Source organism: Coregonus lavaretus (genome assembly GCF_964263955.1).
Source record: "Coregonus lavaretus genome assembly, chromosome: 14".
Classification (NCBI taxonomy): Eukaryota; Metazoa; Chordata; class Actinopteri; order Salmoniformes; family Salmonidae; genus Coregonus; species Coregonus lavaretus.
Genome location: NC_140001.1, coordinates 14348761 through 14364991, shown reverse-complemented (window position 1 = coordinate 14364991; position 16231 = coordinate 14348761). Strand labels below are relative to the sequence as shown.

Sequence of the window (16231 nt, the reverse complement as noted above, 5' to 3'; positions counted from 1 at the left end):
GGGATACAGAGCCAACATTCAACATCAACCCAGACTGGGTTTCATTTCCAAAACAGTAGTAATGGCCTTTTTATACGCTAATGATCCCTGATCACACACAGGCCACGACCAGCATGCACTGGGGCACTTGTTTCATCACAACACACCTCTCCAGATGATAGTCCTGATAAAGAGGGACAAAAGGAAGCTCTGTGTAAAGCCACACACACACACACACACCAGCTATATCATCTATGATGACAACACAGCACCTCTCCTGTCCTGGCTGCTGTCTTCAATAGTATTTGCAACTGTGCTACACTATTTCCTCAAAAGCCTACACAAGGGGAGCAGAGAGCCAGCGGATTGCAGACACAAACACACAACACCCCTCCTCCACATACACAAATAACCCAGAGTTTGAGTACGGGACCTGAGGACTGGAGAATGTAGGAGCACACAGAGCCAGAGATAAGAGTGGAGGCAGGCAGAGCAGCAGAGGGAGAGGAGGGGAGGGGAGGCTGGCTCTGGGCAGGCCTGGGCTGTCAGACTGGAGAAGGTGCTGGCCTGCAGGTAAATGAGAGAAGAAAGGCGCCCGCAGGCTGCCTGAGGCAAAAGCCCCTTCTGTTCTATCATTTAGGAGACAAGTCCTCCACTGATTCCCAATTAATATTTAACGCTGCACAGACAAGGCCCTCCACTCTCTGCACTACACCAGCAGCCGGGGAGAGAGAACAGCCGGGGAGAGAGAACAGCCGGGGAGAGAGAACAGCCGGGGAGAGAGAACAGAGGCAAAAGAGAGGGAGCGAGAAGCAGGAGACAGAGACACAGAGTTACACACACACACACACACACATAGAGAAAGAGAGCGACACAGACAGACAGAGAGAGAGACAATACAGGTCAGAAAGGAAACTTCCGATCTGGATGGATACTGGTCTGGATATATGATTAAGGAGAGATTCATGAGTGTTTTCTCTACATAAATCCTTCTGTCACTTAAAAGCACAATGTGGTTTGGATGGATGACTCCTTTTAGCCCTCAGGGATCCTCAGAGCAGTAGTGACAGCCAGGGTCAGCAAGAACACTCACATCTGACACAGCTACTGTACACTGCTGTAGTCCTGATACCTCGGACGGCCAACCCCCTTACACATGCACACACAATGCAGTGAAGTAAGAGTATTACAGCATTGTTTATGATCCACATTTTGATGAAGAAAGAGTCCTACCCATAGCAGTGATAGGCTGCCATATCTCAGCGACAACAGAATCTCACAGCAAGCACATGGCGATAGAATGTGTTACTGCCGTGCACCTGCGATGCCCAAATGCCATCTAGCTCGGAACGGGGAGCCTACAGTACGTTTCCAAACCAAGTCCCACTGTGGCCAAAACTAGAGTGGTGGCCTGCTTCCTGGAGCCTCACTGCCCTATGAAGAAACAATACTCCACACCCCCACGCCACTCCCGTGCCCCATAAACAGAAGGCAGAGCGAAGGGGCATGGCACTGTGGGATGCGGCCCGCCGGAAATTATCCTCTGAGTGCCAGCGCTGAGATGCCCGCCACCATCCTAGCACAACAGAGTGCCAGTGGGCATGAGACAGGCTGCTGGTGCGTGTACTGTATGCCCAGACTGTGTCCATCTGCCAAACCACAGACCCAGGTTCAAATAGTCATTTTCTTTCAAACATATTTGAGTGCTTGATCGCGGTTTGCACTTTTGGGACTATCCCATTAGTTTCAATGGCGCCAGGCAAGCTTAATCGAGCGCAGGTGAAGTAGTTACATCATGAATAAAAAAAATATATATCTATATATTTATGTGAGTGGCCGTTACACTTAGTGATACTGAGGGAGGGGACGGACAAGAGTATATAAGGAAGTGGGGGGAGGGGGTGTGGCATGGAACGCTTGGCTGTCAATCACCTCTCACTTTGAGAAAAGGACACTTTCCGACATCTCTCTCTGTTCACTAATGCGGAATAAGTGGAATAATGATGGCGGCCGGCCATGTGCAGTGAGTCTGTGGAATTCCAAACGGGAGCTGGAAGAGGCAGTTCAATCAGTGGGGAAAGGTCAAGAGCATGCAGATTCTCCCCGTGTCCACCGCTCCTTCCCTCTCTCGCTCCTTCCCTCTCTTTCTCTCTCCTCCTCTCTACATTTCCACTCCAGTCCTCTCTCCCTCCGGGCTCAAAGGCAATCAGGGAAAAGGTTGTCATTTCTGCTGCCACTCGTGACCACATTTAAATATTAGACAAAAAACCTTTCCCTTTTTCTCCCCATAACAGGCTGTGGAGGTACAGTGCTCCGATTGGATATGGAAGGGTAATTCTACTGTCATGTTTACATCTGGCTCAAATACCAGAGAGAGAGTGGTAGATAGGCTGTGTCTGAAAAAGCACCCTATTCCCTATATAGTGCACTACTTTTTGACTAGGGCCCATAGAATAGCAACAGAGAAATAGATTCCCATTCATTAATTTCCTGTTCTAGTCATTCTATGTCTATGGATACCAGGCACGTCGTGAACCTAGGATATCAGCATAGAAATAGATGACTAGAACAGACATTCCCATTCATTTTGACCCATTCTAGTTCTATTTCTACTGATGCCATAGAAACTCTCTGTGGACATTCATCTCCATGCACCTCCATGATTGGCTCTTGAGGCTTGCTGGATGATGTCAGCATGCCTTCTGGACATGGGGTTTAGAGCCAGGGCCTGCTGTTGACTGGAGGCACGACACAGATTGAGCCAAAAGTCTGATCCAATCGGGGGCAGAGCCCGAGGTCTGATCCAATCACGGGGCAGACACAGTAGCGGCTGTGACATGTGCGGTCTAATGAGGACAGGACCTACGGCGGACCGCCCGGGGAAAAGAAGAACCCACGACGTGCAGAACCCGATTTGACAGGGCTGTCACAAACACGCCATATGGATAGCCACAAGCGTCATGGTCACTCCTGCTGATCTTGCAGACATCAAAACAGACCATATGATGAAATAAGAAAATAAAATGACCTGGACACATTCTTACATTCTCAGCAAATTGTTACATTCTCATCAAATTGTTACATTTTTATTTAGGTGAGATGTGAAGTTGACCTGCTGTAGAGAGAGTACAGCAGCCTCTGTCTGGGACTATAAAGAAGTGCTATCCTCTCTTTCAATTGAATGGCTGCGGTCCCTGCTGCCCAGCCCACTTAAGGGCCCTACACACCCTTTCAAACAGAGCTACGGAGTGTCGTATACGGTCCGTTCCAAAAGTTGAGCCGCACAAAAGTACATAGAACTACGTAGAAAACGACATTGCGTTTGCGTGAGTAGCAGCCTTTAGTTGGGGCCCTCTTAGCCTCTCTCTCAGCCCTCAACACCCTTTTCTGTCCACACATCCCTATCTGGAGAGAGACCAGTAGGGACCTGAAGGCTGAATGGGTGAGAGAGGAACAAGCTTGGGTGCCTGGAGACAGGGAACTAGGGTCAGTGGCATCCCTCTCCCCCTACAGGCCCAGGGCCTTCCCTCCATCTCCTCTGACTGGTCCGGGTGCCCTCTCTCTGGAGGAGAATGGCTTGAAGAGAGACCCTGGCTCCACCGCCGTGTCCTCCCCTGCCTCTCACGAATCCATCTAGTGCAGCGTATAGCAGCAGACAGACGTGATGGGAGGAGGATGGGGGGGGGGCACGCTACAAATGTCACCCATAAGGGGAGATTTAATTAAAAATGACAGGTCCTGGCACAGGGAGAGTGCAGCCCCATACGCGGGGAATTTGGGCACGCTGAAAGCAAATGCCTATGATTTATAATTTAAGTAATGCCTCCCCACTCTTTTAATTCCACGGCCAGAGAGCAAGAGAAGAGATAAAAAAAATCCAAAAGGCCACCCCAGTGAGGCTAATTCAATAGGATATTTTTAAAGGCCCAGTGCCATCAAAAACTATTTCAACACTATGAGTTTGGAATAATACTGTGAAAATGGCCTTTTAGTTTAAGAGCTGTTTGAAAAGACCGCCTGAAATGTTTGCCTGTTTTGGTGGGATGGAGTTTTGGCCTTCCATGGACTCTCTCTCTCTCTCTCTCTCTCTCTCTCTCTCTCTCTCTCTCTCTCTCTCTCTCTCTCTCTCTCTCTCTCTCTCTCTCTCTCTCTCTCTCTCTCTCTCTCTCTCTCTCTCTCTCTCTCTCTCTCTCTCTCTCTCTCTCTCTCTCTCTCTCTCTCTCGAACTGTGCAGCCACTCAGCATCGGCATGCGGGGGGGGGGGGGTTCTAGTACCCTCACTGACCCCTCATCCTCCTACCCACCACCTCCTCCTCCTCCTCCTCCTCCTCCTCCTCCTCCTCCTCCTCCTCCTCCTCCTCCTCCTCACTGCCCCCCTCACCCTCTCATCCTCCTACCCACCACCTCACTGCCCCCCTCACCCTCCTACCCACCACCACCTCCTCACTGTCCCCCCACTCACTGCTTTTCTGCAAAGGACAGCAGATGCAAATGGCAGAGCAGCTCACCTCTCCTGCCACTGCCAGGTAATACTCTCCCTCACATCCTCTTTCTCTCTGTGATGGGGTGGTGTCTGGCAGGCAGAGACAGGCATCAGCAGGCTACTAAGAGCCAGGGTCACCTTACCCCACAACTCCCACTCCTCCTCCCTGAACTCAAACTGGGCCACGGGTGATCAATCGACGGGGACCTAGCTTTGCACGAAGGAGCCCAGTGTGTGTGCCCACGTTCCTCTGGCCAAAGCTGACATCTGCCTCTCCGAACCCCTTTTGAGCCTGGCTGAACAATCCCCTCTCTCATTGAAGGGCCAGTGGCTGTAGAGTACAGTACAATGCTGAAATCCAACACTCAGTCTCACCTCCGCGGGACAGAAAGGAGGCCATTCTTCGCAAATCCACTCATTATGGCCACAGTGGTAATCTTTCAATCAAAGGGTTTAACAGGTGGACGGAGACAGAGTGCGAGAGAGAGAGAGAGAGAGAGAGAGAGAGAGAGAGAGAGAGAGAGAGAGAGGAGAAGGGTAAGGAGAAACTGTTATTTTCCTCTATTGATTCCAGCTCTGACTCCCATTGGCAGCTCTTCAATAAGAGGCCCGAGGAGGAAATGGGCTAATCCTGTCCAAATTGGAGGGAGAGGGAATCGATTAAGACAGCCATTGAGGCCTCCCTCTTTTTCTCTCTCACTATCCATTTCTCCCCCCTTTCTTATATACACAGTGAGGGAAAAAAGTATTTGATCCCCTGCTGATTTTGTACGTTTGCCCACTGACAAAGACATGATCAGTCTATAATTTTAATGGTAGGTTTATTTGAACAGTGAGAGACAGATAAACAACAAAAAAATCCAGAAAAACGCATGTCAAAAATGTTAGAAATTGATTTGCATTTTAAATGAAGTATTTGACCCCTCTGCAAAACATTACTTAGTACTTGGTGGCAAAACCCTTGTTGACAATCACAGAGGTCAGATGTTTCTTGTAGTTGGCCACCAGGTTTGCACACATCTCAGGAGGGATTTTGTCCCACTCCTCTTTGCAGATCTTCTCCAAGTCATTAAGGTTTCGAGGCTGACGTTTGACAACTCGAACCTTCAGTTCCCTCCACAGATTTTCTATGGGATTAAGGTCTGGAGACTGGCTAGGCCACTCCAGGACCTTAATGTGCCTCTTCTTGAGCCACTCCTTTGTTGCCTTGGCCGTGTGTTTTGGGTCATTGTCATGCTGGAATACCCATCCACGACCCATTTTCAATGCCTTGGCTGAGGGAAGGAGGTTCTCACCCAAGATTTGATGGTACATGGCCCCGTCCATCGTCCCTTTGATGCGTTGTTGTCCTGTCCCCTTAGCAGAAAAACACCCCCAAAGCATAATGTTTCCACCTCCATGTTTGACGGTGGGGATGGTGTTCTTGGGGTCATAGGCAGCATTCCTCCTCCTCCAAACACGGCGAGTTGAGTTGATGCCAAATAGCTCCATTTTGGTCTCATCTGACCACAACACTTTCACCCAGTTCTCCTCTGAATCATTCAGATGTTCATTGGCGAACTTCAGATGGCCCTGTATATGTGCGTTCTTGAGCAGGGGGACCTTGCGGGCGCTGCAGGATTTCAGTCCTTCACGGTGTAGTGTGTTACCAATTGTTTTCTTGGTGACTTTGGTCCCAGCTGCCTTGAGATCATTGATAAGATCCTCCCGTGTAGTTCTGGGCTGATTCCTCACCGTTCTCATGGTCATTGCAACTCCACGAGGTGAGATCTTGCATGGAGCCCCAGGCCGAGGGAGATTGACAGTTATTTTGTGTTTCTTCCATTTGCGAATAATCGCACCAACTGTTGTCACCTTCTCACCAAGCTGCTTGGCGATGGTCTTGTAGCCCATTCCAGCCTTGTGTAGGTCTACAATCTTGTCTCTGACATCCTTGGAGAGGTCTTTGGTCTTGGCCATGGTGGAGAGTTTGGAATCTGATTGATTGATTGCTTCTGTGGACAGGTGTATTTTATACAGGTAACAAACTAAGATTAGGAGCACTCCCTTTAAGAGTGTGCTCCTAATCTCAGCTCATTACCTGTATAAAAGACACCTGGGAGCCAGAAATCTTTCTGATTGAGAGGGGGGTCAAATACTTATTTCCATCATTAAAATGCAAATCAATTCATAAATTTTTTGACATACGTTTTCTGGATTTTTGTTGTTGTTATTCTGTCTCTCACTGTTCAAATAAACCTAACATTAAAATTATAGACTGATCATTTCTTTGTCAGTGGGCAAACGTACAAAATCAGCAGGGGATCAAATACATTTTTCCCTCACTGTGTGTGTATATATATATATATATATATATCTGGAAGCTCATACAGTACCAGCTCCATCCCCATGGAACCAGGACACACAAACACACCTTTGCTCTCAACCTTGGCACATACTTGAAAAACGTACACACACTTAGATCTGAAACAAAAGCAACACTGTGACCTTGTCCTTGCTTTCCCCTTTGACAGTTGAACCAATCATGTGTAGTACATGGGGATGTGTGATACTTACCCCTCGGGCTGAAGTGTCCCGCTTGCGTCGCCTCACTAGCTAGCTTGAGGGCGGTCATGTAAGTTTGTGAGGCAGAGGTCCCGAGTTCACGCCAGGTATGTTGTCATTTATTTACTGTGTTGAAAATGTATTTTTATAATGCCATCTCTGAAGCTAGTTGGTTGTTGTACTCCTATCTTGAGTGTTGGTTCACGTTACTGTAAAATAATTTTTTTTGGTTCTTGTGATATTTATTCTATGTAAAACTATACGATCACATTGTTATTATAGCCATATTTACCCTTTCATTAATGATTATGGCAAAGACGGAGCTGGAGGAATGCAAATTCATAATCATCTGATTCTAACTTAAACACCTACATTGTGTGCTTTATTGCCAGACTACAATAAACGGGGCACTCGCCTGAACCCGATGATCCTGTGTATGCGTGTCAGTCCAGCAAAGTAGCAACAGTCAAAAATCTAGGGGTTACACATGCAACAGGAAGATGTGTACATAAGCAGGCCAGACCCACTAGTCGCGGTTAAATAGCGTTATGTGGATGTCCAAAAGTATGTTTTCTCTCGTAGATTTTTTTGTTTTACTACTAGTGATATGTTATTAACAATTAGGGCTATTAGCAGGTGGAACTGTAACATGTAGCTTGTTTATGCTTTCGTAAGCTGAGGTTGAAAATGCTAGGTTAACTCCTTCTCTCCATCCGCCTTCCCTTTTAATCGGCTTGTGAGGTAGTAGGACTGCCATGCCACTAAATACTCTGGGAGCGTTCTATAAGCAGAACAGCCCCCCCACCACCGACACACAAGACAGTCTCGTTCCACTAAAGGGCTAATCCCGAGGCTTCAGGGAAATTAGGCAGAAAGTCACCTTCCAGGGGAATGCGGCAGCTTTCTTTAATCCTTAGCTGGTCCAAACTAGTTTCTTTCCCCTTCCGTTTTCCATAACAACTTCCCATGGCCAGTCCCATTATATACAGTGTTTTATGAGAGGGAAGTTGGAGGTTTGTGTTCTGGGCTCAAACAGAGCAGCTGTGGTGCTTTACAGCCAGGCCACTGGGTGCCTGAGGCAGGGGCCAAACACTGTAAATGTTTACACACTGAGGGTCTCACGCACACACGCACACGTTATGTTATTTTATCCTCGTGTGGACCTAAAATTAATTTCCATTCAAAATCCTATTTTCCTTAACCCCTACTAACCCTAACCACTTAACCTAATTGTAACCCTAACCCCTAAGCTTAAAATAGCCTTTATCCACATGGGACGTGGGAAATGTCCCCAAGAGGGAGGATTTTCCTTGTTTTACTATCCTTATGGGGACTTTTGGGAATTTTAGGACCCCACAAGGATAGAAGAACCAACCACCACCCCACACACACCCAGGGCCAGGGATGCACGTTAAACACTGCACAGTCAGCACAGCTAAACAGTCCCTCTATTCACAATGAGCAACAACATAACACAGCAACCCCAAGGTCTCTCTCTACCAAATCAAATACACTGGGAAACAACAACGTCAACCTTACAAATCTCCTGACCCTTCTTTGTCGTGGACTCACATTTTCGGCTGAGGGCTTGAGGCGGCTCCAGGGCCTTGCTGGCACACAGGGGGTGCTGGGAGGATGGGATTGGAGGGTTCTGCCTCCTCTGCAGGCAGGCCAGCATGGCGGGGGGGCGGGCAGACAACTACACCTGGGGGAATGCCAAGGCCAACCTGGGGAAGAAAGAGAGAGATGGTTGAAGAAAGAATGTGAGAAAAGCAGGAGGATTTAGAAGCAAAGCTCCATGGGCATGGAGGTCTGTGAAGTTCAGTGGCGGACTGGGACTGGCTCTATGCCACCTACAACTGTCTGCCTAGCAACTGGGACTGGGGCTGGGACTGGCTCTATGCCACCTACAACTGTCTGCCTGCCCAGCAACTGGGACTGGGAGTAGAGTCCAACCTCTGACAGGTTGGGAGGAGTAGAGTCCAACCTCTGACAGGTTAGGAAGAGTAGAGTCCAAACTCTGACAGGTTAGGAAGAGTAGAGTCCAAACTCTGCCACTTACAAATAGGACATCTACTCTAGTCTGACTTCTGTCTATGATATACACCTCTGTCTAACTAACACACATGTACATACTCCTTCCAGAGCAGTGCATAGCATGTGCCGTGGTGACTGATAGCATTATCTATAGACAGCTAAACGGTAATGCTGAGAAAACAGCAGTCTACCTGCAGCAAGTTAACATGGGACCGCACTGGGAGACTGTTAGCAAAGGCCTGGGGGACCAAGATGTGTCTGTATGTGTGTGCCATATTGCACTCATGAGTGTGTGTGTTGGTTCTTCTATCCTTGTGGAGACCTAATGTCCCCAAAAGTCCCCAAAAGGGATAGTAAAACAAGGAAAATTCTCCCTCTTGGGGACATTTCCCACATCCCCATGAGGACAAAGGCTATTTTACGCTTAGGGGTTAGGTTTAGGGTTACAATTAGGGTTTGTGTAAGGGGTTAGTTTTAGGGTTAGGTGTTAAGTTCAGGGAAAATAGGATTTTGAATGGAAATACATGTTTAGGTCCCCACAAGGATAGAAGATCAAAACGTGTGTGTGTGTGGTGTGTGTGCAAATGGGTTGGGAGTGCCAACAGTGCATCAGGTCCAGTGATGGCACCAATCAATCTCCCCTAGGCTAGAAATCTCCAGCTCCCCGCTAGAGGAACAGAGCCTCTCAAAAAGACCATCAGAGTGGAAACACTGGACACATAACACACAAGCAAGCACAGCGCAGCCTCATCCACATAGATTGGGTTACATTGAATTCATCAGTCACATATCGCTATCACCCAACACAATGAGGGATTACATAATGATGAGGGATTACACAATGATGAGTGATTACAAGCACCGTGGGCTGAATTAATGACCATAAAGAAGCAAATGCCTCACATAATGTAGACTGACTGTCTGTATAAACTGCATCTTCTCATTAGATGTAGACTAACACTCTGCACATCTCCTTTTAGTTTCCAAACAATGTAAAACAGTAGGTCAGAACCTCAAGCAGATCTAAAACAGTATTGTCTATGATCTTTAAAGCTATTTCTCGCTTCTCTCTGTGACTGTGTGTGCTGCTGGAGTCTCCTGACGGGAATGCATGGAGAGAAAAACAGTATCATTTCCATCAGGGCCAGTCTCACATATGAAAACAAAAGAGCGCAGGCAAATATTTCACCGGGGCTGTCAACGCTGCCATCTCCCGCTGTGATGCACAGCGGATTATTGAACAATTATTTCTCACACGCCTGTCAAATGCCTGTCCCCGTTCTTCATTTTCCCGGTGAATCACTAGATGAACATTTAGCCACCTTCGCTCCAGTACGTAGCTTTATAGATTAGAATTGTGATATGAAAGAAAGGAATTAAAATGAGTAAATGACTACCGTTAACTCTTTAGAACCCATAGCGGCCGCCGAAGGCCTTTCTTTAAATTACTATAGCGGCCACGAAGGGCCTTGTTTTTCTAACAATAACACAATTGAAGTCGGAAGTTTACATACACCTTAGCCAAATACATTTAAACTCAGTTTTTCACAATTCCTAGTAAAAATTCCCTGTTTTAGGTCAGTTAGGATCACCACTTTATTTTACATTTACGTCATTTAGCAGACGCTCTTATCCAGAGCGACTTACAGTTAGTGAGTGCATACATTATTTTATTTTTTCATACTGGACCCCCGTGGGAATCAATGCTCTACCAACTGAGCTACATCCCTGCCGGCCATTCCCTCCCCTACTCTGGACGACGCTGGGCCAATTGTGCGCCGCCACATTTTAAGAATGTGAAATGTCAGAATAATAGTAGAGAGAATGATTTATTTAAGCTTTTTATTTCTTTCATCACATTCCCAGTGGGTCAGCATTTTACATACACTCAATTAGTATTTGGTAGCATTGCCTTTAAATTGTTTAACTTGGGTCAAACGTTTTGGGTAGCCTTCCACACGGATTCTGACATGTCCTAGCACTTTGAAAAGCGATGATGTCGAGGTCAGTGAAGTAAGTAAACAGTACATACAGTACCAGTCAAAAGTTTGGACACACCTACTCATTCCAGGGTTTTTCTTTATTTTTACTATTTTCTACATTGTAGAATAATAGTGAAGACATCAAAACTATGAAATAACACATATGGAATCGTGTAGTAACCCAAAAAAGTGTTAAACAAATCAAAATATATTTTATATTTGAGATTCTTCAAATAGCCACCCTTTGCCTTGATGACAGCTTTGCACACTCTTGGCATTCTCTCAACCAGCTTCATGAGGTAGTCACCTGGAATGCATTTCAATTAACAGGTGTGCCTTCTTAAAAGTTAATTTGTGGAATTTCTTTCCTTCTTAATGTGTTTGAGCCAATCAGTTGTGTTGTGACAAGGTATACAGAAGATAGCCCTATTTGGTAAAAGTCCATATTATGGAAAGAACAGCTCAAATAAGCAAAGAGAAATGACAGTCCATCATTACTTTAAGACATGAAGGTCAGTCAATACTGAACATTTCAAGAACTTTGAATGTTTCTTCAAGTGCAGTCGCAAAAACCATCAAGTGCTATGATGAAACTGGCTCTCATGAGGACCGCCACAGGAAAGGAAGACCCAGAGTTACCTCTGCTGCATAGGATAAATTCATTAGTTACCAGCCTCAGAAATTGCAGCCCAAATAAATGCTTCACAGAGTTCAAGTCACATACACATCTCAACATCAACTGTTCAGAGGGGACTGTGTGAATCAGGCCTTCATGGTCAAATTCCTGCAAAGAAACCACTACTAAATGACACCAATAAAAAGAAGAGACCAGCTTGGGCCAAGAAACACGAGCAATGAACATTAGACCGGTGGAAATTAGTCCTTTGGTCTGGAGTCCAAATTTGAGATTTTTGGTTCCAACCACCGTGTCATTGTGCGGGTGAACGGATGGATCTCCGCATGTGTAGTTCCCACCGTAAAGCATGGAGGAGGAGGTGTTATGGTGTGGGGGTGCTTTGCTGGTGACACTGTCTGTGATTTATTTTGAATTCAAGGCACACTTATCCAGCATGGCTACCACAGCATTCTGCTGCGATACACCATCCTATCTGGTTTGGGCTTAGTGGGACTATCATTTGTTTTTTAACAGGACAATGACCCAACACACCTCCAGGCTGTGTAAGGGCTATTTTACCAAGAAGGAGAGTGATGGAGTGCTGCATCAGATGACCTGGCCTCCACAATCCCCCGACCTCAACACAATTGAGATGTTTTTGGGATGAGTTGGACCGCAGAGTGAAGGAAAAGCAGCCAACAAGCGCTCAGCATATGTGGGAACTCCTTCAAGACTGTTGGAAAAGCATTCCAGGTGGTTGGGAGAATACCAAGAGTGTGAAAAGCTGTCATCAAGACAAAGGGTGGCTATTTGAAGAATCTCAAATATAAAATATATTTTGATTTGTTTAACACTTTTTTGGTTACTACATGATTCCATATAGTGGCTTGTGAAAGTATTCACCCCCCTTGGCATTTTTCCTATTTTCTGGGGGTTTGTATAATTTGATTTGCACAACATGCCTACCACTTTGAAGATGCAAAATATTTTTTCTTGTGAAACAAACAAGACAAAAAAACAGAAGACTTGAGCGTGCATAACTATTCACCCCCCCCCCAAAGTCAATACTTTGTAGAGCCACCTTTTGCAGCAATTACAGCTGCAAGTCTCTTGGGGTATGTCTCTATAAGCTTGGCACATCTAGCCACTGGGACTTTTGCCCATTCTTCAAGGCAAAACTGCTCCAGCTCCTTCAAGTTGGATGGGTTCCGCTGGTGTACAGCAATCTTTAAGTCATACCACAGATTCTCAATTGGATTGAGGTCTGGGCTTAGACTAGGCCATTCCAAGACATTTAAAATGTTTCCCCTTAAACCACTGAAGTGTTGCTTTAGCAGTATGCTTAGGGTCATTGTCCTGCTGGAAGGTGAACCTCTGTCCCAGTCTCAAATCTTTGGAAGACTGAAACAGGTTTCCCTCAAGAATTTCCCTGTATTTAGCGCCATCCATCATTCCTTCAATTCTGACCAGTTTCCCAGTCCCTGCCAATGAAAAACATCCCCACAGCATGATGCTGCCAACACCATGCTTCACTGTGGGGATGGTGTTCTCGGGGTGATGAGAGGTTTTGGGTTTGCGCCAGACCTTGCGTTTTCTTTGGACAAAAAGCTACATTTTTGTCTCATCTGACCAGAGCACCTTCTTCCATATGTTTGGGGAGTCTCCCACATGCCTTTTGGCGAACACCAAACGTGTTTGCTTATTTTTTTCTTTAAGCAATGGCTTTTATCTGGCTACTCTTCAGTAAAGCCCAGCTCTGTGGAGTATATGGCTTAAAGTGGTCCTATGGACACATACCTGGTGAGTGGCGCAGTGGTCTAAGGCACTGCATCACAGTGCTAGCTGTGCCACTAGAGATCCTGGTTCGAATCCAGGCTCTGTCGTGACTGGGAGACCTATGGGGTGGCGCACAATTGGTCCAGCGTCGTCCAGGGTAGGGGAGGGGAGGGGAGGGAATGGCCGGCAGGGATGTAGCTCAGTTGGTAGAGCATGGCGTTTTTCCATGCCAGGGTTGTGGGTTCGATTCCCATGGGGGGCCAGTATGAAAAATAAATAAAAATTATGCATTCACTAACTGTAAGTCGCTCTGGATAAGAGCGTCTGCTAAATGACTAAAATGTAAATATATACCACAATCTCTGCTGTAGAGCTTTGCAGCTCTTTCAGGGTTATCTTTGGTCTCTCTGATTAATGCCCTCCTTGCCTGGTCTGTGAGTTTTGGTGGGCGGCCCTCTCTTGGCAGGTTTGTTGTGGTGCCATATTCTTTCAATTTTTTTTACAATTGATTTAATGGTGCTCCGTGGGATGTTCAAAGTTTCAGATATTTTTTTATAACCCAACCCTGATCTGTACTTCTCCACAACTTTGTCCCTGACCTGTTTGGAGAGCTCCTTGGTCTTCATGGCGCCGCTTGCTTGGTGGTGCCCCTTGCTTAGTGGTGTTGCAGACTCTGGGGCCTTTCAGAACAGGTGTATATATACTGAGATCATGTGACAGATCAAATCAAATCGTATTGGTTACATGCACCAAATACAACAGTGAAATGCTTACTTACACCCCTTAACCAACAGTGCATTTATTTTTAACAAAAAAAGTAAAAATAAAACAACAACAAAAAAAGTGTTGAGAAAAAAAAGAGGAGAAGTAAAATAAAATAACAGTAGGGAGGCTATATATACAGGGGGGTACCGGTGCAGAGTCAATGTGCGGGGGCACCGGCTAGTTGAGGTAGTTGAAGTAATATGTACATGTGGGTAGAGTTAAAGTGACTATGCATAAATAATTAACAGAGTAGCAGCAGCGTAAAAAGGATGGGGTGGGGGGGCAGTGCAAATAGTCCGGGTAACCATGATTAGCTGTTCAGGAGTCTTATGGCTTGGGGGTAGAAGCTGTTGAGAAGTATTTTGGACCTAGACTTGGCACTCCGGTACTGCTTGCCGTGCGGTAGCAGAGAGAACAGTCTATGACTAGGGTGGCTGGAGTCTTTGACAATTTTGAGGGCCTTCCTCTGACACCGCCTGGTATAGAGGTCCTGGATGGCAGGAAGCTTGGCCCCAGTGATGTACTGGGCCGTACGTACTACCCTCTGTAGTGCCTTGCGGTCGGAGGCCAAACAGTTGCCATACCAGGCGGTGATGCAACCAGTCAGGATGCTCTCGATGGTGTGACACTTAAATAAAGTCCACCTGTGTGCAATCTAATTATGTGACTTCTGAAGGTAATTGGTTGCCCAGATCTTATTTAGGGGCTTCATAGCAAAGGGGGTGAATACATATGCACGCACCACTTTTCCGTTATGAATTTTTTTGAATTTTTTGAAACAAGTTATTTTTTTCATTTCACTTCACCAATTTTGACTATTTTGTGTATGTCCATTACATGAAATCCAAATAAAAATCCATTTAAATTACAGGTTGTAATGCAAGAAAATAGGAAAAACGCCACGGGGGATGAATACTTTTGCAAGGTACTGTATGTGTTATTTCAATGTTTTGATGTCTTCTCTATTATTCTACAATGTAGAAAATAGTAAAAATAAAGTAAAACCCTTGAATGAGTAGGTGTGTCCAAACTTTTGACTGGTACTGTATATGTTTGGTGTTGTCGATGTTTGATGCTGTTGAACTTGGGGAATAGCTCTCAGATTAGCAAGTCCTGTCATGATAACTTGGTTGGTAAAGGCGAGCACATCAGCAGTGGAGCTCGAACGATTGCCCTCTGTCTCATGAAATAGTTGCAGTGTGTGTTAAGCTGTATATAGTCAGCTAACTAGTTCGTTGTTTTGTCTTGTTTCTACCAATGTAATTCATATGGAAAAGGCCCAAGCTGCTTGCTATAGCTCGCTAACTAGTTAGTCTCATGCAAAAGTTGTGTAGCGGTACATTTGGGCTGCACTCACGAAGCGTCAACCTCAGCTGTCACTTTCACTAGCTAGCCATATAGACCACCATCTAACTAGCCACCGAAATGAAGGCTAGAGTGATTTGTGTTTATCTGTTGGTCTTAGGTTATGGTTTGTCATGTTTGCTAGGAGCAGATATTCATAGGCTTTACAAAGCCTAATTTTCCTATTATTTGACAGCTTAGCCGTCATGTTAGGGTAGATGCCCACACAGTGGAGCTCATATGATGAGTTGGATATTTGTTAGCCAGCAAACAAGTTGCTTGTTTTGTCCTGTTTCTATCGATGCAATTCATTTGGAAACTGTCCCAGCTTTGTAACTAATCAGCTAACATTGGCAAACTCCGTAGTTTGTCTGTCAGGCAAGAAAGCAAGTTGAGAGAGAGCGAGAGGAAATGGGAGGCATGTCACTGTTTCACACAATTTATTATGGAAAACCCATTAGGAAGAGAGTATGTGTATGGTTGAGAAAAAAAGAGGGGAAGGAAGAGGGAGACAGTGTGCGAGGGAGAGAGAGATTATGTTCCTGACCACAATTATATCCTATTTGTTGCTCCTCTCCTCTCCCCTCCCTCTGTTCCTCTAGGTCAGTGAAAGCGAAGGAAGTGATGTGGAGAGTCAGGGCTCAGCAGAAAAATGCAGGGAGGAAGAGGAGTTAGAGATGATTGGAGGGATAGAGATGTGGAGCG

The 16231-nt window shown here is 45.9% G+C and overlaps 1 protein-coding gene across 1 annotated transcript in view; it reads right to left on the bottom strand.

The window, feature by feature from the left end:
• Window positions 1–16231, bottom strand: part of LOC311141530 (protein FAM222A-like) — a 78477-nt gene that overhangs the window by 27456 nt on the left and 34790 nt on the right. The window contains exon 2 of the mRNA XM_084176890.1: window positions 8579–8733. Coding sequence (XP_084033016.1) covers window positions 8579–8684 — 106 coding nt within the window. The 5' untranslated portion in view covers window positions 8685–8733. The remainder of the gene's footprint in view (window positions 1–8578; window positions 8734–16231) is intronic.